Raw genomic sequence first — 24,066 nt, 5'->3', positions numbered from 1 at the left:
TCCGGCAGAATCCTGTGCCATCTCACCCACCCTCCACCTTCAAGGAGAGAAAGCCTGTTGAGATAATGTGAGCCATCTCTCGACACTCCGAGTTAATCTATAATGGAGTATTAGCACTGACACTGTCTATGCCCCTGACATCCTTTCCCCCAAAGTAAACAAGGGAAAGCCACACAGGCTTTAACACAGAATGCCTTAATTCCATCAAACAGTGTCCTGAGACTCAGGATTGATAAAACACTGCAGTTCAAAGCAGAGCCTGTGGAATTTTAATTTAAACAATAAATGAGCAAACATCTAACAGTTTGCTAGAAAGGAGAGTCAAAAACGATGTTAAAATGTACCCTGTTCATTATTATGTAATACGTGGGGCCCCGAAAGTGGTCTTTTATCTCCCGGGCTTCTGGGGTTAGACTGACAACAAGGCCACCAAGTGCCTGCCCCGCCTGCCCTGAGCCACGGGCTTGCATGGGTCCTAGAACAGCCTGGTTACTATGAGCAGCATTGCTGGTTCTTCCAGGATCCCTCTCTCCACCATCATCCTCCCTCTCCCCTTTCCCCTGCACAGGGGTAGAACGGACCCCGTTGTTATTTTCCGGGCTGGGAGGAAATGGGGTTCCTAAGTGGGAGGCTGGAATAGGAAGGTTGGGCACTGGGAACCTACAGCTTAGGTCAGAATCCAACCCACTGTGGAAGCTGCCGGTTTTCACTCAATCGAAACACGGCCTTAGAGGGCAATGGTCTGAGCATCTCAGTGCTCCCAGGCATTGTGCGTGCTCTCAGGGGATGAAACTGCGCCCATATTCAAGAGTTACTCAGCAATTGGATACTATTTCCGCTAGGCTAGCACCTGTGAGCTAGCCTGGGAACTTTGTCGCTATTGGAAAACACTAAATTGCAATGCTGGGGATGATTCAACTTCTCTTTCTGCGTGTATTTAATAGCACCTCAGTAAAGGGATGCTGGCAATTTAAAACCCTGTTCTCCAGCACCTTCATCTAATAACGCCTGAATTAGAAAAACTGATTCTCAAATCTCCCGTCTAAAGGCTACGTGTGAGTGGTCTAAAATTAGTATGTATAGGTTATAAGGTCAGTTGTTAAGCATTAGCCACTGGCATGTCACTTAGGTCTCACCAGGAGCTGGGGTTTGGCGTGTTCTGAGCAGCAGCTGTGGCAGAATAAGCCCCTTATCTGTAAATGGCTTATTGCCTAGTGGCCCAGGCTTGCTTCATCTAACCCCACATCGAGAGGCTGGATGAGCAGAGAAGAGACAGAGTTGGGGTGCTGGCTACTGACTCGTGAGTGTGAGAGTTGTCTGTGAGTTTTCAGATATACCTAAGGGTGTCTCCAGGTTCTCAGAGACTTTTAAAAGAAATAGATTGTTTTAGGATCTTTTTTTTTTTTTTTTTTTAGGGTCCTTTTTTTTTTCTGAAACTCTTTCCCTGGACTCTTCTTTTCTATGCAAGAATAGCAAGTCAAAAGGAAACGTTTAATTCTAAATGTGGATGGAAGCGTAAATACAACGTGCTGCAAAAGAAATTAGTTAAGTCAGAAAGTTAAAAGAAATCAAGGCCCATTTGTATATAGAAATTGCTCATTACCCCTTATTTCCATTTAACTGCCTATCTGGGATTATAATAAGGAAATGAAGTCATTCTGGAATTGGGGACTATATTGCTGATGTACAGTAAAATACAGGAGATACAGCTAGATAAAAGGAAATGGGTTCCTCTGTGTTCAGTGGCCTTGAGCTTATATTATTTTTATAAAGCAAGACTAACAAATTTCACCTAGATGAGAGTGGGTACATGGCAGCTTACCTCAGCATGCTGTCATCGGTAAACATTTTGGATGAATATAAGCGAAGGGATATTAAAATAGTTCTGGGCAATTTAAACTTCATGCTTCTAATAAAAATACTCATTAGCCAGGTATCACATATAATCAATCAATTATTTTAATAAAAGGTAGGTTAGTTTTGTCCCATATGAAAATTTTGGTTAGCAGGATAATAGTGTAGGCATTTTATGGCGTGCCAAATCTGACTTAAGATAGTCTAATAACGGATCTTCATCCAGAAAGTCGACAGACCTCATGGAAAAAGTGATTGAATTACCTCATTCTGGTTCTCTTTTCTTACTCTTACCAGCTCAGGTCCTGAAATGGAAGCGAGAAAATGGGCAAAGAAATGGGGAAAACGTAGAAAGATGGAGCAACTCACTTTCTTCAGTGCTCACAGAAATATACTTGAAAAGGCAGGCCTGCGTTGGGCTGGAATTTAAAAACCTTTTTTTTCCTTCGAGACGGAGTCTCGCTCTGTCACCCAGGCTGGAGTGTAGTGGCAAGATCTCGGCTCACTGCAAACTCGGCCTCCCGGGTTCACGCCATTCTCCTGCCTCAGCCTCCCGAGTAGCTGGGACTACAGGCTCCCGCCACCACGCCCGGCTAATTTTTGTATTTTTGTAGAGACAGGGTTTCACCGTGTTGGCCGGGCTGGTCTTGAACTCCCGACCCCAGGTGATCTGCCCACCTCAGCCTCCCAAAGTGCCGGGATAACAGGTGTGAGTCACTGCGCCCGGCCTAAAAGCCCTTTCAAAAGAGAGTGATAACCACCAAAGTTCGGAACAAAATAAAACATCCTGAAGATGGGCCCAAGGCAAAATGAGAGGCCTGCAGCACCCCAGTGGAAGCTCTCCCAGCATCACCATGTACTGCCATCACAGCTGCCCCGTGCCCACTCACGAAGGCACACCCCTTCTGGGAACCCCAAGGCGCATCACAGATATCGTGCCTCGGTAGATACCTGACAACTCAAATCCGATGATGGGTGGTTGGGGACAAGCAGGATTAATATTTTTGTTCAGCGCATGGTAAGAAGCAGCCAACAGCGTTTTCTAAAGCTGCAATTCAGAAAGAGAAATCTCCACGAAGCACTGTAGCCTTCTCAGAGGTAAGTGACTCACAATAGGCCTTCTCTTTTTGCGAGAGGCCTCCGAATTTACTTGCCTCAAAAACAAGTATTTCGGGTTTGGAGAATAATACGAGACATGATATGGGCCTCACAATCAGAGGGAAAATGCGCCAATAAACTGAAAAATGTCCTGTTTTTGAGGAGAGGGGTGAGGGTAGTTTAGATATTAAATAGATGTTACAAATTGAGCATCTATGTGCTTTGGGCAAATATTCCAGCTGACAGCCAATATATGCTATTTTCCCTGCTCCCCTAAATAAAACAAGACAAAAATCCATTTTAGAAAGCACCTCTGGAATTCAGCAGGGGCCTTTCTGGCTCAGCCCAGAGCTGAGATGCTGTTGGCTCCCAGGAAAAGCTGAGTTCTGGGCCCATGGTGCCAGGTGCTGGGTGGCCGAGAGCTCCTGCTGCAGAGGGATGGCCCTCAGCCTCCCCTGCTTGCCCCTCCAGCACCTTCACTGCAGAGCCTGGGTTTATTCTCTGACCCAGTTGGCAAGCTCCTTGGAAACGAAGTGACTTTTACTCTTTCCATATGGTGAAGCTGGGAGTAGTGTCATTTGATTTATCCTTGTTAAAATGTAAATGGTGCTAATTTTATAGTGCCAGGGGAAACCAAAATCAAGTCCTGTTTGAGGGAACAGATAATTTGCTTTGTGGTGACAGGGAATGATTACTCAGAACGCACTGGAAAAGAACCAGAAAACGGACAAAGAGGCACAGATACTTTGTCATGTATAAACATTCTCTTTCAGATGGAAGAAAGACTATTGCTAAAGTCTTCGGCAAATATACAGTCTCAATAGAATCTTTTAATAACACTAATTTGACATAGCTGAATTAAAATAAACTAATTTATAATCATGTTACTAGTTTTCAATCACTGTAAACAGAAAAGGCCAGCTGATGTGGCCAAGACTATTCTCCATTTATCTAGAACTGATTTATCTTTGCAAAACAAAGATTTCGAACAAATTCAGCAAGGGAATAGATTGTGCCACAATTGGGACTATTGGTTGGAAGAGCAAAATAACGGAACTAATATTCTCTTTCTTTTCTTTTCTTTTTTTTTTTTTCGAGACGGAGTCTTGCTCTGTTGCCAGGCTGGAGTGCAGTGGCATGATCTCAGCTCACTGCAAACTCCTCCTCCCCGGTTCAAGCGATTCTCCTGCCTCACTCTCCTGAGTAACTGGGACTACAGGCGCGTACCACCACGCCCAGCTAATTTTTGTATTTTTAGTAGAGATGGGGTTTCTCCATGTTGGCCAGGATGGTCTTAACCGCTTGACCCTGTGATCCACCCGTCTCGGTCTCCCAAAGCATTGGGATTACAGGTGTGAGCCACTGCGCCCGGCCAGAACTAATATTTTCTTATGGTACATCTATTAGATCAAGAAAATATTTTTTTCTGGCAGTAGTCTTTTCATTTCTGAGGATTCTGATTCTGCTATTTGCAGAACATGGTTTTACCAAATAAAATGGAAGTAATGGTAAATCAAAGGATTTAAGAAATGAGAATTAATTTTTCTAACAGTTAAAAAACTTAATGAACAGGAACAAAAGAAAAAAGAAAATCTATGTTATAATACTCTTTCCCCCTCTATCTAGGTCTGCATGAGGTATCATCGGTTGTGAAGATAATGACAAAAGGAAGACTTTTTCAAAAGCCATCCTTAACTGTCAGGCAAGAAAAATTCTCATTGAGTGTGGGAGGAACGGAGGGCTGAGAATGAAATCTGATGTCTGTTCCTGGAAGGTGTGGATTGAAGTCTCACTTCTCTATCTCAGAGCCCCCAAATAATTGTGTTTTGCCCGAAGTAAAGCCGAGCTCGGAGTCTCAGTTTGCAGAGAAGTTGGCACCCATTTGTAGGAGAAACTGGGTCAAACCAAACCAAAACTCAGTCCCATTTCATCTGGAGCAGCCCCTCCTTTTGCTCATGGATGAAATTAAAATTGACATGACCTTGGAACTTAATGGCTTCTTCTACATTGTAAGAAGGTATCTTGAAAATGACATATTTTAAAACATAAAAGCAAAATTGAACATGAATAATCTCCTATTTAACCTACATGATAGTGCCATCTTTGTGACCGGTTTCCTCATAGACCTGTGAGCTCGCTCTGGAAGAGTTTTATTGAAAGCATTCCTACTCTGAGTTGTCTGGAAAAATGAAGAATACTTCGTTCTTGTAATTTTAAACGACTTACCTATACATAGCTTCCCTCTAAGCACGGGAAGTGAAGCCAGGCCATGTTTAGCACTGAGTTTATGATACGAAGAGAGATGAGTTTTGAGTCATACTTTCTCAGTTGGATAGAATGGGTGTGTACTTAGAAACTCTGCCTTACAAGCAACTTCCCTATTGATCTTCACAGTTTCTCCCACGGCTCTTTGGTGTCTGTACTTTTTTCTTTTCTTTCTGTTTCTTTTTATTTAGAGGCAGGGTCCTGCTTTGTGGCCCAGGCTGGAGTATAGTGGCACGACCATAGCTCACTGCAGCCTCAAACACCTGGGCTCGAGTGATCTTCCCACCTTGGCCTCCTGAGCAGCTGAGACTAGAGCTATGTGTCGCCATGCCCCGCCGATTTTCCTATTGTTATGGTTGTCTATATTTTCATATCAAGATGAAGCACACGTTAAACGAAAAAAACTTTTTTTCATTTCTGGCAGGTGGCAGGAGACCCCTTTCTCCCAAATTCCTGTCATTCTCATACCCTGTAGCAGGGCTCATGGGAAAGACAATTCTAGGGACAGAAAAGCCAGACGTGGGGTCCCCGCTTCACTTTTACACTTACGCTCTCCACGCCACATCTTCAATCAAACAGGCAGTAGGAACCAGAAATAATCCCAACCAGAAGTGTGCGGAGCTCAGGACCATAGTTGCCTGCAAGAAACAGAAGTGACAACTGCTTGAATACGCTCTCTTTCCAAAACAGCGCAACATGATTTAATCAAGGAAAATATTTCACAATACAAAAACAACAGATGGTATTAAACGCAATGAGAGGTAACCCGTGCCCTGGCAGGACCATTCAGGGGACGGAAGGGGCTTGCTCCTCTCTGCAGCCCTTTCTCCTCTCACTTTCCTTCTTCTAGTTTCACGTGTGTCCTTGCCTCTCTTTTATAAAGTGCTTCAAGCGCCTTCCGATCAGGATGCGGTCCCAAATCCTTCCTAAAGAGAGCTGTTGGAGCCACCAACACTGCTCCACTGAGGAGTAAACGGTGCCTCACTAGGCTCCTCCATTCACTCAGCATCAGCTCCTTTTCTCTCAGTTTCTGTTCATTCACGGAGCCAGGACCCGTGTCCCTGGTACAAGGCAGGATGGCTCTCCCCACCCAGGAAAGGAAGATGAGTAAGTTATAGTCCTTGCCTTCAGGGGATTAAATACCCTCTGGCGCAATCTACATTACACAGGGGAATATGGCACCTATCACGAAAATATCCGATGGGGCTTCTGGGAAGAATTCTTAAAGATGACGGAGTATGAGATGTGCCTGGAAACATGAACAGGATTTCAGTAGCTAGAGGTGGGTAGATGGACAGAGATTCCAAGTGGAAGGATGAAGGACAGGGGAGAGCAGCAAGGAGTGTAGCTTTCATGACTTCTTTGTTCCTGGCACGCTGGTCAGGGATAGCCTGGGAGGGAAAAGGTAGAGAGGGTTTTGGGGATCAGAGCTGCAGGGCCAAGTTAGATGTTAGGTGAGTTGAAAAGAGAACTTAGGGCAAAAGCAGAGGGAGGGAGGAGTTTACTCTCAACAGAGATGGGGGCCTGAGTAGGGCAGATGCCTTCAATTTTGGGTTTTTTTTTTTTTTTGAGACGGAGTCTTGCTGTCGCCCAGGCTGGAGTGCAGTGGTACGATCTCGGCTCACTGCAAGCTCTGCCCCCTGGGTTCACACCATTCTCCTGCCTCAGCCTCCCGAGTAGCTGGGAATACAGGCACCCGCCACCACGCCCAGCTAATTTTTTGTATTTTTAGTAGAGACGGGTTTTCACCGTGTTAGCCAGGATGGTCTCTATCTCCTGACCTCGTGATCCGCCTGCCTCGGCCTCCCAAAGTGCTGGGATTCCAGGCCTGAGTCCCCGCGCCCGGCCCAATTTTGGTTTTGAATGAGCAAAAGCCTGGAGCCTGCAGCTGGCTAGGAATTAGGAGGCTGGCCTACCAGGTGGGCCACCTGAGAAAGGGACTCAGGTTAGTGTGACAAACCCTTCGTGTTCACTGGATTTCTTTTCTGGAGGCCTCAACCATTTGGTCCTACTGGAATAGATGTTTCGCTACAGCTCACTGCAAAGGAGAGTGAGACTTACAGAGGGAGGGAGAGCAGAGGGCCTGAGACACAATTAACCGCCTCTGGGACCCTCCACAGGGACTGGAAGGGTCTAAGAATCCCGGAGGCCTGGATTTATAGCTCCCTTTATGCAGTACAATGAGGGCAGGATTCACCCGACTCAAGCCTGGCACCCAAAAGTCTACCCACTCTTCGGTTTCCATCGTCTGCTCCAGCCGGACGGCCACACGCACTGCAGCCCTACTGCTCCCTCTTCCCTGCAGGGCTTCCCTGCCCAGCGTCTATTCTCACAGCATCCCCACCTGCTTACCCTGATCCCGAGCACCCAGCTTCCCCATCTGGCCAAGGCCATGCCTAACCCCAGCCCTCCTGCCTCTGGGCCCCTTCACATAGGCCTGTTGGTGGTGGTTGGCATTTTATGACAATTAAACAAAAAAGCAGTGAGGTTTACAGGAAAAGAGTCGAAATCCAACCCTGGAATGGGAGGACTTGCTTTGCTTTTCAGACAACCAAGAGTACCAGCTTCTGACAGAAAAGTTTAAAACCTTAAAAATGTGTGAGTACATTTTGCCCCATCAATTACATCTCTCAGAATTCATCCTAGGTCTTCATCCTAAGGAAGGAAGGAAACATGCAAAGCAGCAAGTACAATGATATTCACAAGAGTGCTATTCTATCAAAGAAACCAGAAGTAGATGTCCCAGGAGAAGATCTATTAAATGTACCATGGCACTTACATACAATAGATTTCCATGCAAGCAATTAAAGTAATGTAGAATTATATTTGTTGACAGAGATGTTGTATTCTACTGCCACTAAGAAACATGGATTCTATGATAACATCTCATAGAGGACCCATCATGGCGGTTGTGGGAAAGGAAGCACCACTGGCCCAAGCTTCAAAATTAAACTTGAGGTGTCACCCCTAGAGGAGGTATGCCCACACGTACACGTCTTTATTACATCTTTATTACACATTTGTCAGTACATATCAATAGATACCATCATTTCTGTAGTCCTGTTTTGGTATTTCCTGACCTTTACAAAGACACTCCAGGACTTCAAAAACAGTGGGGTGTCCCAGGCCCTGATGGACTTGAGAGTGCCTCCTTCAAGTGTGGGCAGGTGTACGTGCTCAGGAACAATGCACGGAACAGTACACGGAAACGAGGATCTGGGCGGCACAACTGGTGATTTGTATTGTCATATCTCTTTGTGTATCTCCATTTCCTGTTTCTTCTACAGAAAACATGTATGTTGGCAAAACTCAACTCTCTCGAAAGGGATTGGATCAGCCTGCTCCTTCCAGCTCCTGTTGTCCTGCCTCCAGGGTAAACAGGGTCTCCAGAGGCGACCTTGGGTTCTGCTCATGCTACAGATGCCCGAGGCGGTGCTTGGCCCCTGGAAGATGGACTCGTTCAAGCTGTACTTGTGCGGATACATGCAGGATCATTCACTATGTGGATTTATTTAAGAAATCAGTGATTTTATAATAAGGTATCATTTAAAATAGATTATAACTCAAATGTACCCTGTAAATATGTAAAATATTATGTATCAATAAGAAATAGATTATGAAACTCAGAACTTTAGTTGCTGAGGGAAAAAAGGAAAATGAATTTTGAATTCTCTTGTTGAAAATATGAAGTCTGTCCCAAACTAATAAAGATTACACGGAGACTTGAAAGTATTGTTCTGTTGCTGGTCTTCAAAACTGGGAGCTGTGACTGTGACACATATAACTAATTTTAAAGGTGTGTCTCAGAAAGGTTCCTACCATCCTAATTTTCACAGATGGACTGAGACCCAGAGTCCTGAAATCCTTCTAAGGTGATCTACTAACTACTTAGGTGCCATATGCCTAGGAACTCACTGCAGTCAATTACAGGAAAGTGAGGCTCAGGTGGGTAGAATTATTGATACATTAGGACCAAGCTGGTGAGAGCCAGACACAGGATTGGAGGCTTGTCTGACTGTAAAGCCAATGAGCTGTGCAGTACTGCCTAGGGTGAGACGAGGAGTATTAACAAGGGACACCCATGCACCTGTGGATCAGGAGTCGTGAATACATTAGCTTCAGCCACGCCACTCATCACGTGCACCCCAGTGCCCCAGGACCAGCTGTCCACCAATGTGGTGACAAACTAGAAAAGGTTATTTTTATTTTTATTATACTTTAAGGTCTGGGATACATGTGCAGAACACATACAGGTTTGTTACATAGGTATACATGTGCCATGGTGGTTTGCTGCACCCATCAACCTGTCACCTACATTAGATATTTCTCCTAATGCTATTCCTCCCCTAGCCCCCCACCCTCCAACAGGCCCTGGTGTGTGATGTTCCCCTCCCTGTGTCCATGTGTTCTCATTGTTCAACTCTCACTTATGAGTGAGAACGTGCGGTGTTTGGTTTTCTGTTTCTGTGTTAGTTTGCTAACTAACCATCATTCCTGAGAATGACGGTTTCTAGCTTCATCCACATCCCTGCAAAGGACATGAAGTCATCCTTTTTTACGGCTGCATAGTATTCCATGGTTTATATGTGCCACATTTTCTTTGTCCAGTCTATCACTGATGGGCATTTGGGTTGGTTCCAAGTCTTTGCTATTATGAATAGTGCTGCAATGAACATATGGGTACATGTGTCTTTATAGCAGAATAATTTATAATCCTTTGGGTACACACCCAGGAATGGGATTGCTGGGTCATATGGTATTTCTGGTTCGAGATCCTTGAGGAATTTTCACACTGTCTTCCACAATGGCTGAACTCATTTACACTCCCACCAACAGTGTAAAAGCGTTCCTATTTCTCCACATCGTCTCCAGCATCTTTTGTTTCCTGACTTAATAATAATCGTGATTCTAATTGGTGCCAAATGGTATCTCATTGTGGTTTTGACTTGCATTTCTCTAATGACCAGTGATGACAAGCTTTTTTTCATACGTTTGTTGGCCACATAGATGTCTTCTTTTGAGAATTGTTTGTTCATATCCTTCAGCCACTTTTTGATGGGGTTGTTTTTTTTCTTGTAAATTTAAGTTCCTTGTAGATACTGGATATTAGTCCTTTGTCAGATGGACAGATTGCAAAAATTTTCTCCCATTCTGTAGGTTGCCTGTTCACTCTGATGATAGTTTCTTTTGCTGATGCTCTTTAGTTTAATTAGATCCATTTGCCAATTTTGGCTTTTGTTGCCATTGCTTTCGGTGTTTTAGTCATAAAGTCTTTACCCATGTCTATGTCTTGAATGGCATTGCCTAGGTTTTCTTCTAGGATTTTTATGGTTTTAGGTCTTATGTTTAAGTCTTTAATCCACCTTAAGTTAATTTTTTTGTATAAGGTATGGGGAAGGGGTCCAGTTTCAGTTTTCTGCATATGGCTAGCCAGTTTTCCCAACACCATTTATTAAATAGGGATTCCTTTCCACATTGCTTGCTTTTGTCAGGTTTGTCAAAGATCAGACAGTTATAGATGTGTGGCATTATTCCTGAGGCCTCTGTTCTGTTCCACTGGTCTATACATCTGTTTTGGTACCAGTACCATGCTGTTACAATTACTGTAGCCTTGTAGTATAGTTTGAATTCAGGTAGTGTGATGCCTCCAGCTTTGTTCTTTTTGCTTAGGATTGTCTTGGCTATGCGGGCTCTTTCTTGATTCCATATGAAATTTAAAGTAGTTTTTTCTAATTCTGTGAAGAAAGTCAATGGTAGCTTGATGGGGATAGCATTTAATCTATAAATTCTTTCTATTCATGAGCATGGAATGTTTTTCCATTTGTTTGTGTCCTCTCTTTTTTCCTGGAGCAGTGGTTTGTAGTTCTCCTTGAAGAGATCCTTCACATCCCTTGTAAGTTGTATTCCTAGGTATTTTATTCTCTTTCTAGCAGTTGTGAATGGGAGTTCACTCATGATTTGTCTGTTTGTCTGTTATTGGTGTATAGGAATGCTTGTGATTTTTGCACATTGATTTTGTATCCTGAGACTTTGCTGAAGTTGCTTATCAGCTTAAGGAGATTTTGGGCTGAGATGATGGGGTTTTCTAAATATGCAATCATGTCATGTGCAAACAGAGACAATTTGACTTCTTCTCTTCCTATTTGAATACTCTTTATTTCTTTCTCTTGCCTGATTGCCCTGGCCAGAACTTCCAATACTATGTTGAATAGGAGACAGGGCATCCTTGTCTTGTGCCGGTTTTCAAAGGGAATGCTTCCAACTTTTGCCCATTCAGTATGATATTGGCTGTGGGTTTGTCATAAATAGCTCTTATTGAGATACGTTCCATCAATACCTAGTTTACTGAGAGTTTTTAGTATGAGGGGGTGTTGAATTTTATTGAAGGTCTTTTCTGCATCTAGTGAGGTAATCATGTGGTTTTTGTCGTTGGTTCTGTTTATGTGATGGATTAAGCTTATTGATTTGTGTGTGTTGAACCAGCCTTGCATCTAGGGATGAAGCTGACTTGATCATGGTGGATAAGCTTTTTGATGTGCTGCTGCATTCAGTTTGCCAGTATTTTATTGAGGATTTTCGCACTGATGTTCATCAGGGATATTGGCCTGAAATTTTTTGTTTTGTTGTGTCTCCGCCAGGTTTTGGTATCAGGATGATGCTGGCCTCATAAAACGATTTAGGGAGGAGTCCCTCTTTTTCCATTGTTTGGAATAATTTCAGAAGGAATGGTACCAGCTCCTCTTTGTCCCTCTGGTAGAATTCGGCTGTGAATCCATCCAGCCCTGGGCTTTTTTTGGGTGGTAGGCTATTAACTACTGCCTCGATTTCAGAACTTGTTATTGGTCTATTCGGGGATTCAACTTCTTCTTGGTTTAGTCTTGGGAGGGTGTATGTGTCCGGGAATTTATCCATTTACTGTAGATTTTCTAGTTTATTTGCATAGAGGTGTTTACAGTATTCTCTGATGGTAGTTTGTATTTCTGTGGTATCAGTGGTGACATCCCCTAGATCATTTTTTATTGTGTCTATTTGATTCTTCTCTCTTTTCTTCTTTAATAGTCTGGCTAGCAGTCTATCTATTTTGTTAATCTTTTCAAAAAACCAGGTCCTGGATTAATTGATTTTTTTGAAGGGTTTTTCATGTCTCTATTTCCTTTAGTTTTGCTCTGATCTTAGTTATTTCTTGTCTTCTCCTAGTGTTTGAATTTGTTTGCTTTTTCTTCTCTAGATCTTTTAATTGTGATGTTTGGGTGTCGATTTTGGATCTTTCCTGCTTTATGTTTTTCTCCAAACTGGTTATTCTAGTTAGCAATTTCTCTAACCTTTTTTCAAGGTTCTTAACTTCCTTGCATTGGGTTAGAACATGCTCCTTTAGCTCGGAAGAGTTTGTTATTACCCACCTTCTGAAACATACTTCTGTCAATGTGTCAAACTCATTCTCTATCCAATTGTGTTCCCTTGCTGGTGAGGAGTTGTGATCCTTTGGAGGAGAAGAGGCATTCTGGTTTTTGGAATTTTCAGTCTTTTTGTGCTGGTTTTCCCTCATCTTTGTGGATTTATCTACCTTTGGTCTTCGATGTTGGTGACCTTCAGATGGGGTTTTTGAGTGGACATCTGTTTTGTTGATGTTGATGAAATTCCTGTTTGTTAGTTTTCCTTCTAATAGTCAGGTCCCTCTGCTGCAGGTCTGCTGGAGTTTGCTGGAGGTGTTTGCCTGGGTATCAACAGCAGAGGCTGCAGAACAGCAAAAATTGCTGCCTGTTCCTTCCTCTGGAAGCTTCATCCCAGAAGGATACCCACCAGATGCCAGTGAGAGCTCTCTTGTATGAGGTGTCTGTTGACCCCTGTTGAGAGGTGGTGTCTCCCAGTCAGGAGGCATAGTGGTCAGGAATCTACTTGAGGAGGCAGGTCCACTGGTCTGTTCAGAGCTGGCACGCAGGGATGTTTAAGTCTGCTGAAGCTGTGCTCACAGCTGCCCCTTCCCCCAGGTGCTCTGTCCCAGGGAGATGGAAGTTTTATCTATAAGCCCCTGACTGGGGCTGCTGCCTTTCTTTCAGAGATGCCCTGCCCAGAGAGGAGGAATCTAGAGAGGCAGTCTGGCTACAGTGGCTTTGCCAAGCTGTGGTGGGCTCCACCCAGTTCAAACTTCCGGCTGGCTTTGTTTACACTGTGAGGGGAAAACTGCCTACACAAGCCTAAGTAATGGCGGACGCCCTTCCCCCAACCAAGCTTGAGTGTCCCAGGTCAACTTCAGACTGCAGTTCCGGCAGGGAGAATTTCAAGCCAGTGGATCTCAGCTTGCTGAGCTCTGTGGGGGTGGGATCTGCTGAGCTAGACCACTTGGTTCTCTGGCTTCAGCCCCCTTTCCAGGGAAGTGAATGGTTCTGTCTGGCATTCCAGGTGCCACTGGGGTATGAACAAAAACTCCTGCAGCTAGCTCAGTGCAAAATGACCACAGATTTGCGCTTGAAACCCAGGGCCCTGGTGACATAGGCACCTGAGGAAATCTCCTGGTCTGTGGGTTGCAAAGTCCATAGGAAAAGCGTAGTATCTGGGCCGGAATGCACCGTTCCTTACAGCACGGTCCCTCACAGCCTCCCTTGGCTAGGGGAGGGAGTTCCTCAATCCCTTGTACTTCTCAGGTGAGGCAATGCCCCACCCTGCTTCTGCTCACCCTCTGTGGGCTGCACCCACCATCTAACCAGTCCCAATGGGATGAACCAGGTACCTCAGTTGGAAATGCAGAGACCACCCACCATCTGTGTGAGCTCCCTGGGAGCTACAGACCGGAGCTGTTCCTATTTGACTGTCTTGCCTATTTCCTTTTTTTTTTTTTTAAAGGCAGGAGTAACCAGAGCGACATAAGGTCAGTTTGTGTTCCCCAGTGTGGCATGGATTTGAAGAGATATAATAAAGGTGGAGCGGCAACAGCTCACCTGTGAGGAGAAGGAAGCTCAAACTTCTTCGTGCATCACTCTGTGCCAGGACTTCCCATAAAGCATCTTATTTAATCCCCCATCCCCATTTTACAGAAAATTTAAATCTGCACCTTCCCCACAGCACCTGCAGGCAGAGAGTTGAGTCCTCAAGATGCTGGTCGGCCCCTGCATGCTGCTCCCTCCCTAAGAGGAGGACAAGCTGCACTCTCTGCACCTGCACCTCTCTGGATGGAGCTTGTATTTGCACAACACTCACGGCAGAAGCCTCACTTCCATTTCACACCAGAAACACCGGCGCCAACTTCAAGTTGTAAGTAAAAGAAAATGAGAAGCACTTGTAAAGTTACAAGACAAAAAGAAACACAGGAGGGGAACAATTTTTCCAATCCATCCCCACTCAGCATCAACAACACAACAACAAAGAAAAGCAAAACCTATCAGGACAATCGGATTTGGAAGAATCCTTGCCGTTGCCATTGCTAACTTCTCTTCCCAGCCCTCCTTGCCCCTCAGTGTTGCCTCCTAAAATTTTGTTCCATTGAAACATCAAGGGAGCCTCTCTGTATTGTTTTTGAGGTTTGGCTTTCTGAAAACCTTGGTTTTCACGAGTGTGCACGTCAAAAGTTAAATCTCCTTCTCTCGTGACTGTGAGCCTTTTTAGGAAGGGTGGCAATGTACATTCCAAACCTATTTGCTCAGGGTGGCTGTGCGGTGCTGACACAATGAAGAGCTGTGCACCCTCTAAAGGCCTGGCTGAGATGCAGGTGTGCTGAGCTCACCCATCATCTGCCGGGAAGGCAAACATCAGTGCAGGATGAATGAAATTGGCCCTAACTCTGCAAAGCAACAGAAAAGAAAATTGGCTAGGCGTGGTGGCTCATGCTGTAATTCCAACGCTTTGGGACACTGAGGCGAAGGACGGGTCGAGGTCAGGAGTTTGAGATCAGCCAGGACAACATCGTGAGACCCTGTTTCTACAAAAAATAAAAATAGCTGGGTGTGGTAGTGTGCTTGTCGTCCCAGAAATTTGGGAGGCTAAGGTGGGGGGATCGCTTGGGCTCAGGAGTTCAAGGCTGAAGTGAGCTATGATTGTGCACTCCAGCTTAGGTGACAGAGTGAGACCATATCTGGGAGGAAAAAAACAGAAGAAAAAGAAAATACCATGGCCACACAAAGTGCTTAGTGAGCCCACACTAATTTGCCACAGGAGGGAGGAAGCAAATTCCAGGCTGAAATCTAGTTCCTCATTTCCCGAAATCATTCATGCCTACTCTCTCCCTGTACGAAATGCCTAGAGCTTGGTGTCAATTTTAAGCTTAATTTTACAGCAAACAGGGAAGGTATCTCAGTTCAATATATCGGTACATCCTCTGAAGATGATTCTACTAGCACTCACTTCAGAAGCCCTGTGTGAATGCAAAGGAACTCTCAGATAAACAATGAAGTGATCCTACAGCACCTGCATCCCTACTATAACTTAAAAACCACCCACACACCTGATCCCGATGTTTAAATAACAAGCCACTGGTATGTCTAGGACACCTGCACAAAGGAGATGTAAACCCACAGCTTCTGGCATGAAAATCTGCCAACTTAGCATCCCTGTCACCTACAACTGATGGCGGGAGAGATTGAGCAACCATCTAAAAATATCATTCCTACAAACTTAGTGTCATTAGAAACAAAAATAACGAACACACTTACTTTATCAGTGTTTTTTGTCACCAAGGCACAAGGGAATTTTATCAATGAACCTTGCTATTCCGAAACCACAGTTAGTGGTGGTTCATTAACATAACATGGTAAGGGGTTCTCAAAAGCACCCCCAGTATGCTCTTACCAAGCATATTCACCCCCCAGGAGGACGAGGCAATGCTTTCTGGGGGTTATAATTTAAATATGCTAAAATGCACAGATCTTCAGCTATTAACACAACTGTCTACACCTGTCTAACTACCACCCTAAACAAAATAGAGAACATTCCCATTATCCCAGAAAGTCCTCCTGTGCCCTTTTCAGTCAATCTCCACCTTCAGTAGGCAGTTCCTGCCCTGCCTGCTGTCACTATAGCTAAGTTTTGCCTGTTCTCAAACTTCATATGAATGAAATGACAGAGTACAGTTCTGTTGAATCTGTCTTCTTTCACTCAACATGATGTCTCTGAGACGGGATCCGTGCTGTTGCATGTATCTGTAATTCATTCTTTTTAGTTTTGGAATCGTAGTCCATTGCACGAATAGATCACAATTTGTTTATCCAGTCTCTTGTTGATGGACATTTGGGTTATTTCCTATAATTAAGAATAAGGCTGCTATTTACAAGCTTCCACAAGTCTTTTTGTGTGTGTGGACATATGTTTCCAATTCTTTTGGGTCAACATCTGGGAGTGAGCTTGCTCAGTCCTATGGGAAGAGTGTGATTAGCTTTATCAGACACAGCCAAAGAGTTTTCCAAAGTGGCTGTCTGAACAAAGCAAGTGCACGTGCATTCCGGTTGCTCCACATCCTCAGCAGCACTTGGTATGGTGTCTGTTTCCACTCCAGTGGCTCATGGGGGAAAGGGAGTGTGCATGAGGTGAGACGACTCTGGCAAACCTTCCCACCACCCTGTGAGCTATTCAGGACCGAAGCAACTGCTCTCCCCTGACTCACAGGATGGCCCAAGGTTACAAGCTCCAGAGAGGATACTGGTCTGGAGGCGGCAAGTTACCTCCACTGATTATTCACAGTCAGGTACAGATCCAACTCCCCCTTCTTCTCTTTCCCCACTTCTCGCTACCGCCCTTGCCCTTGACTAGTTAAACAAAATTAAAAAATAAATAAATAGATAAAGCTCCAGAAAGGAAACCCTGAAGAAAACAAGAACTCTAGATTCCCTCTCCATTCAGGACGTACGGAATTGGGTGTGTTTGGTTTTTAATGGTGGTAACATTTAAACTCTTGCTCATTGTTAAATAAACAGGCAGGCAGTGAGGAGAAGACATGTCCCAATTTTCCCAAACAGAGTGTGAGGAAGGGGAGTGCTGTTACTGTTCTTTGCCTACTTATTTGAGAGAAAGGTGAAACCCTTGACTCCCTGAAATTATTAGCTGGTTTTTCTTTTTCAGGACAAATTATTGGCTGGTTTTTAATTTCCTATTTTTCTCCTTAGGACCCAATTTGAGAGACCAAAATGTTGGTTTAACCAAATAGCTATTTTACATCACCCAGAACGACCCCTGCCCTACTCTGCTGTCTCTTCCTGAAGCTGTTATCTGGATGTAAAGACAGGTGGTTCCTGGGCCATTCTCCACAGGGCTTGATGTGGGAAACCAGGCAGGGAAACAGCACATTGCCCCTGAGATACGCGACTTTTATTTCCAAGGTAAAAATGGGACAGGTTTAAAACGGGTACTGTGTGGTTTAAAAATAAGCAGTCTGAGCTGGGAGCAGTGGCTCACACCTGTAATCCCTGCACTTTGGGAGGCCAAGGAGGCAGGTGGGTCACCTGAGGTCAAGAGTTCGAGATCAGCCTGGCCAACATGGTGAAACCCTGTCCCTACTAAAAGTACAAAAATTAGCCAGGCGTGGTGGTGTGTCCCTATAGTCTCAGCCATTCGGGGGGCTGAGGCAGGAGAATCACTTGAACCTGGGAGGCGGAGGCGGCAGTGAGCTGTAATCTTGCCACTGCACTCCAGCCTGGGTGACAGAGTGAGACTCTGTCTCAGAAAAAAAAAAAAAAAAACAGGCGGTCTGTACTCTTTTACTTTCACGAACAACATAAATAAAGCAACGTTCACTGAAGACACATGTGCAGTCTCTATCTTCCGTGTCTCAGGGGCAATTGTCCAGCTGGAGCCACAGGGACTGGAGCCACGGGGGCTGGAGCCACGGGAAGGGCTGCAGAGGCACCTGGATGCCCAGCCTCAACCCTTGCTGGGGCTCTCCTCTGGCAAAGGTGAGACTGCAGCTTCCAGGAATTGTGCTGGGGGCCTGTGTGTCTCTGGCATCTTGTTTATATTGTGTGCTTATAGGCAATTTTAATAATCACTATTTCTAGATTGCAATCTTCCTGTGGTTATACAGAAAGCCAAGAGAGGCCCTGTGCAAAGTTATCCCGGTCCAGAAGAGAAAAACTGGATGCCTAACGATCGCCAAACCCCTGATAATTCAGACTATTAGGGTCAAGGTCAAAGCGCAGTATTTAGGACAGACATTGATAAAGACAGGGCAGATGGCCACCTCACCTTGTCACCATCTGAGCGGGGAGCCCTGAGATGGGTCCCCTCCCATCGGCAATGGCCCACTGGCCTCCGCAGGTGGAAGGTGCAGAGATGCAGGGACTAAAGCTGTTCTCCTGCCCCTGCAGAGCCCAGCCCTGGAACAGATGGATTCCATTTCATTTCATTCACTCACTACTGGCTGCACTGCCTGCACACACACCCTCTGGCACTATCCATGAGTTACTCACGCTTCCCACAGCAGAGGGAGAGGGTACTTTGCTCACCCCTCCTCCCATAGAGGGGGGTGAAGTCAGGAGCCTGGTGGAGGCACCACTGAGGAAGGGCTTCTGAAAGGACCAAAGACAGTGACCGGCAAGTGTTTCTTGCAAGGCCGAGGAGCTGAAGCTTCCAGGAGGGGCTGCACAGTCTTGAAAAGCATCATCTGTGTCCCCTCGGGCTGCCATAACAAACCACCACAGACCAGGTGACTTAAACCACAGATATGTATCTGCTTGAAGTCAAGGCTGGAAGTCTGCGATCAGGGAGCCAGCATGGTTGGATTCTGGCAAGCACCTCTTCCTGGCTTGCAGAGACCTCCCATCTCACTGTGTGCTCCTTTTTGTGCACGAATAGTGTGATCAAGCTCTTTGCTGTCCCTTAAAAGGGCGCTAATCCCAACACGAGGGCCCCACCCTCCTGACCACAGCTAACCCTAGTTATCTGCTCAAGTCCCCATGATCCAGCCATCACACTGGAGGTTAGGGCTGCAACTCTGGGATTTGAAGCAAGACACATTCAGTCCATAGCAAGCACAAGCAGGCTGCCAGGGCTCCAATCCCAGCTCTGCCATTGACTCATTACTTAACCACTGTGGCTCAGTTTTGTCCTCTGTAAAATGGGGAAAACATACTTTGTAGGGCTACTGTGAGGCTTAAGTGAATTACTAAGTGTAAAGTACTATAAAAGGTGCTTGGCACATGGTAAGTGCCATACATGTTACGTATAACTAATGATTTTTTACACTATTGATTATAACTGCAATTCTTATTCAGACATCCTAGATGTGGCCAACGGTGATGTGTGATGATTCCTTAATGAGTTCTGAGGGGGAACTGGGTCCCAGGGAGTATGATCTGCTCCTGCTGTCAGGAGAAGGGCTACCCACCACTCGTCTCAGAGAGGTGCAAGGGTTGAGCTGTGCTCCAGAAGTCCCAGATTATACTGGGAATAGGCTGCTGATTGGTGACAGACAGTAAGTGTTAATAGTGACGCCGGTGCCAAGAGAAAGCTAAGTCTCTTTTTTATACCCAATACAAACATCAGCCCCTGGTGCCCAATGCCCATTGGCTGCCTTCTATTTTAATTAATCGGTGCAGGTGAACATCCCCTCATCGGGCAGTGGCAAGCATGATGTTCTCTTATCTGCTCTTATCTCCACAGAACACCACTGAAGATGCACTCAGATCTCGCTCTTTGATGATGAAGGATGTTCACCAATAATTCTGTGCCCAAATAGACGAGAAAAGAGGAGATGACTGCTCATGAAAAGTGCTGCCAAGTAGCTGCACATCAAAAGGCTGACCAGGTTGTCCGCCTGAGTCACGGCCCCAGGAAGAAGAGGGTGAGTCTCGGCCCAGGTTGTGCTCCAGAGCCTCAGCTGCTTCCACAGGGATGGGGAAGGAGTGAAGCTGCCTCCATCACACAGAGTGGAACTGCCCAGGCCACATGCTTATCTTTATCCTAGCCTTATCACTGAATGAAAGGGGACTTCTGAGCTGGAAGTCCTGGAGACCCTCTTGGCCTTGAGGCTTTTATAGAGACTCCCAGATGGCAGGAACCATACACTGAAGACACCTAGTTATTGTCACTGATGATGGTAAAGACTTCTCCCACCCCACAGTGGGCCTCACCGGTGCTAAAGGCAAACAGTAACCCACAGGGCCTCACAGGAGTGACGCCAGGAAGGACACGGTCCCCAGCCTCTATTTTCCTACTCGGAATTAATGAAGATGTAGAGAATGGAAATCACATAACAGAAAGTGTATATGCATGAACATACCCTGAATATGAGATATTTCATCTTACCGAAGAGTCCCTGTCAGTCACTCCTTTGGGCATTCAGAATACCCCTGAAAATGCCAATTGGACCCGGAAGACACATGGATCCTAAATCAGATACTGTGTGGGCAGTTACGTCAAGCCACATGATCAACAAGACATATCCTCCTGGATCTTCAATCTCACCCAAAGATTTAGAAAACAGATCCTTTCATATTAAAACCAATAACATGGCTGGGCGCGGTGGCTCATGCCTGTAATCCCAGCACTCTGGGAGGCTGAGGTGGGTGGATCACCTGAGGTCAGAAGTTCAAGACCAGCCTGGCCAACATGGCGAAACCTCATCTCTACTAAAAATACAAAAACTGGCCGGGCCTGGGGGCGCATGGCTGTAATCCCAGCTACTTGGGAGGCTGAGGCAGGAGAATGGCTCCAACCCAGGAGGTGGAGGTTGCAGTGAGCCAAGATCATGCCACTGCACTCCAGCCTGGGTAACAGAGTGAGACTCTGTCTCAGAAAAACAAAACAAACCCACAAAAAACCAGTAACATTTTCACAATACATTTGAATAATTTATTTTTACCTAAAACTAGCATCTTTGAGTAAACATCATTTTTGAGATGTAATGCCACAGGATGCATACTCAGACCTCCCAGGGTGTGCCCTCGCTCTTCTCTGTTAGAGGCCTTCCATGGGCGAGTTTGAGGAGAGTGAAATTAAGTCATGAGTGTGTATCTGGGTTGGAAAGTAATTTATATCAGCTTGCAGAGGACACCCACTGGTGACCTGAGCAGGAGCTGAAGATGCTGGGGTGGACACGGAGGCCTTGAATTCCCCAACCTCGACCTACATCATGACTGTGCTCCCAGCCAGACTTCTGTTGCTCGTGGTCACTGCTGTGGCTAAGGCTGTTTTGCCTTCCATGTAGTGGATTTCCTGGGGCGCTTCTCAATCTGTATCTCAGATTTGAGATGTATGAGACAGACTCTCAGGAGCGGAGAGATGTCCCCTTGGGGACAGAGCCACTGGCCTCCTTGACCTGAGTGGCAGGTCTCACAGGGACGGTCTCCGCAGTGGAGTAAGTTGGTGAATCGGGAGTGAGCACTCGGGATTCAGAGGGACCTGGGATGAAACTGTGCCTCTGAGCCTGAGACTGCGACACTCAAAAGGTTAATTAACGTCTCCGTGCCTCATTTTCCTCCTCTGTAAAATCAAGACTGCCTCACAGGGCTGTCCTGCCTAGCCTGGTCAGCCGCGCTCCCACTCTCACACGATCCTTTCACCAGAACCCCGAGAGGTCGTGGAATGAAACCCTTCAAACTAAGTATATATTTCTTCCTTCCACAAATTCTACTCCTCCCTGGCCCCAAACATCTGTACAGTGCCTTGTGCTGATCTTGAAGCAGCTCTGACTGTAAAATGACTTAGCTGGAGCCAATGAGCTCAGTGGCTGGAACACGGTACCAGGCGTCTGAGCCCCTGCCAGCTGGCCGCGATCCATCCCTCAGGCAGCCTTCCCGGAGCAGAAAAATCCGGGGACCCCTTGATGAGACATTTTCTCCAATGTTTTCTTTAATTCTGACAACTGCAACTGAAATTTAGCAGCAGCTTCTCGCCCCCCCCAGGGATTCTTCTCTCTCTCTCTCTCCCTCTCACTATTACACTTTTTACTGCCCCTCCACACCGAAGTTCATGGTTGTGTTTTTTTTTTTTTAAATAGAAAAACGTTCTTGGGGGAGAAAAGACTTGAATTAATAAAGATTTTATGATAACCCAATGAAAACTGTGAAAAATGTCGATCCCAAGTACCGAATTCAGAAATGAAAATAAGGCTTTCTAATTTTAATGTCGATTTCTTTTTTTCATGAAAAGAATAATGTTACATCCACCACTAATGTGACTTCCTTCTGCCAGCAGTTTTTGAGAACTTATTATGTGTCAACCTGTTGGTTACTCCTGAGACACACAAAGATGAAGAGAACACACTCCCACGGACCTCATCAATAAGCATCCACGCATTTAACAGAATGAGGTGCATACTGCAGGCTAGCGGTTCCCGCACATACACACCCACTGCTGGGGGCACAGGCAGATTCACCAGCACACCTTGCAATCATTCCGACTTCCAATAAGGGGTATCCCAAATCATAAACATGTATATTTTTTGCCTAAAACCAACCCTCACTTCCTCCCCCGTCCCTAGTATTTCCTATTTTCATCAATGACACACTGGCCTCGGGCATAAGTGAGAGGCAGGTCTTGGTTTCAGGCTCCACTCTCTTCTGTCAAACCCTTCTTTTCCGGGTATGTCCACATACATTATTTCAAAAACCCTTGTAGGGGAGATGTTAATTATTCCCATTTTACAGATAACGGAAATAAGGCTCAGGAGTTGAATGGAGAGTCCAAGGCCATACAGTAAGAGACCAGCTCAGGATTTGAATCCAGGTCTCTCCAATTCAAGAATCAGTACCTGTCCCATGGTGTCAGAGATACGTATTTTTAAAATATTTTTTTATTAGTGATAGACTCTCGTGATGTTGCCCAGGCTGGAGGGGCAGCGGCTATTCACAGTTGTGAGCCCACCACTGATCAGCACAGTAGTTTTGACCTGTTCTGTTTCTGACCTGGGCTTGTTCGTCACTCCTTAGGCAACCTGGTGGTCTCCTGCTTCCGGGAGGTCACCATATCGATGCCGAATTAGTGCAGATACACTATCGGCACGACACACTACAGAACTCCTGGGCTCAAGAAATCCTTCTACAGGCCTGGATTCTTTTCTTTTCTTTTTGAGACGAATGTCACACAGGCTGGAGTGCAGTGGCGCGATCTTGGCTCACTGCAACTTCTACCTCCTGGCTTCGAGCGATTCTCCTGCCTCAGCTTACTGAGTAGCTGGGATTACAGGCATATGCCACCACGTCTGGCTAATTTTTGTAGTTTTAGTAGAGATGGGGTTTCACCACGTTGGCCAGGCTAGTCTCGAACTCCTGACCTCAGGTGATCCGCTCACCTAGGCCTCCCAAAGTGTTGGGATTATGGGCGTGAGCCACCCGCCCAGCCCTTACAGGCCTATATGCTTAACAGATAATGGCTTTACTAATATTTTCTATATCATGATTTGTTAGCATTTAAATAACTTTCATTTTAATCGATTGCAAGCCTTTAAATTTGTCTAGTCCAGCTTCAATTTTTAGCCCAGTAATCCTAGTCTGACTTTACCATACATAAGTTAATTCTTTTACTATATTTCTGACCCCTGTCTTTTTCTATTTGGCTTAAAATGTAACAGTTTAAAACGATAAACATAATAACTGGACTGTTTCCAGAGGATTTCTCTATTCCTCCAGCACACTGCAGTTGTGCTAACTGAGCAAGCAGTCATGCATCATTACACAAGAAAGCAAAACTGCTACGTCTTGGTGCTCAGTGAATAAGCAACATGCAGCTTATCCATGAATAGAAGGCTGGGAGTCTAAACAGGCAGCCAGGTTTGACTGGATTTCATGGTTCCTCACTATTCCTTAGTAGTACAAGTCCTGTTAAGGTTGGGACCTATGAAACGAAAATAACAGTCTTCAAATCATACCAGAGGAGATCGACAGGTTACAAAACACAGATGCATATTGCTTAACAATAGAGATACATTTT

At 45.4% G+C, this 24,066-nt stretch overlaps 1 protein-coding gene across 2 annotated transcripts in view; it reads right to left on the bottom strand.

Annotated features, from left to right (window-relative positions):
• ATP8A2 (ATPase phospholipid transporting 8A2) overlaps positions 1-24,066 on the bottom strand; it is a 653,085-nt gene that overhangs the window by 52,554 nt on the left and 576,465 nt on the right. For both annotated transcript variants that reach the window (XM_028837283.2, XM_028837285.2), the window contains one exon: positions 5,767-5,855. In XM_028837283.2, coding sequence (XP_028693116.1) covers positions 5,767-5,855 — 89 coding nt within the window. The remainder of the gene's footprint in view (positions 1-5,766; positions 5,856-24,066) is intronic.

The sequence above is a fragment of the Macaca mulatta genome, chromosome 17 (genome assembly GCF_049350105.2).
Source record: "Macaca mulatta isolate MMU2019108-1 chromosome 17, T2T-MMU8v2.0, whole genome shotgun sequence".
NCBI classification, from domain to species: domain Eukaryota; kingdom Metazoa; phylum Chordata; class Mammalia; order Primates; family Cercopithecidae; genus Macaca; species Macaca mulatta.
Note: the sequence above shows the minus strand (reverse complement) of the source record. Positions and strands in the feature narration are given on the sequence as shown.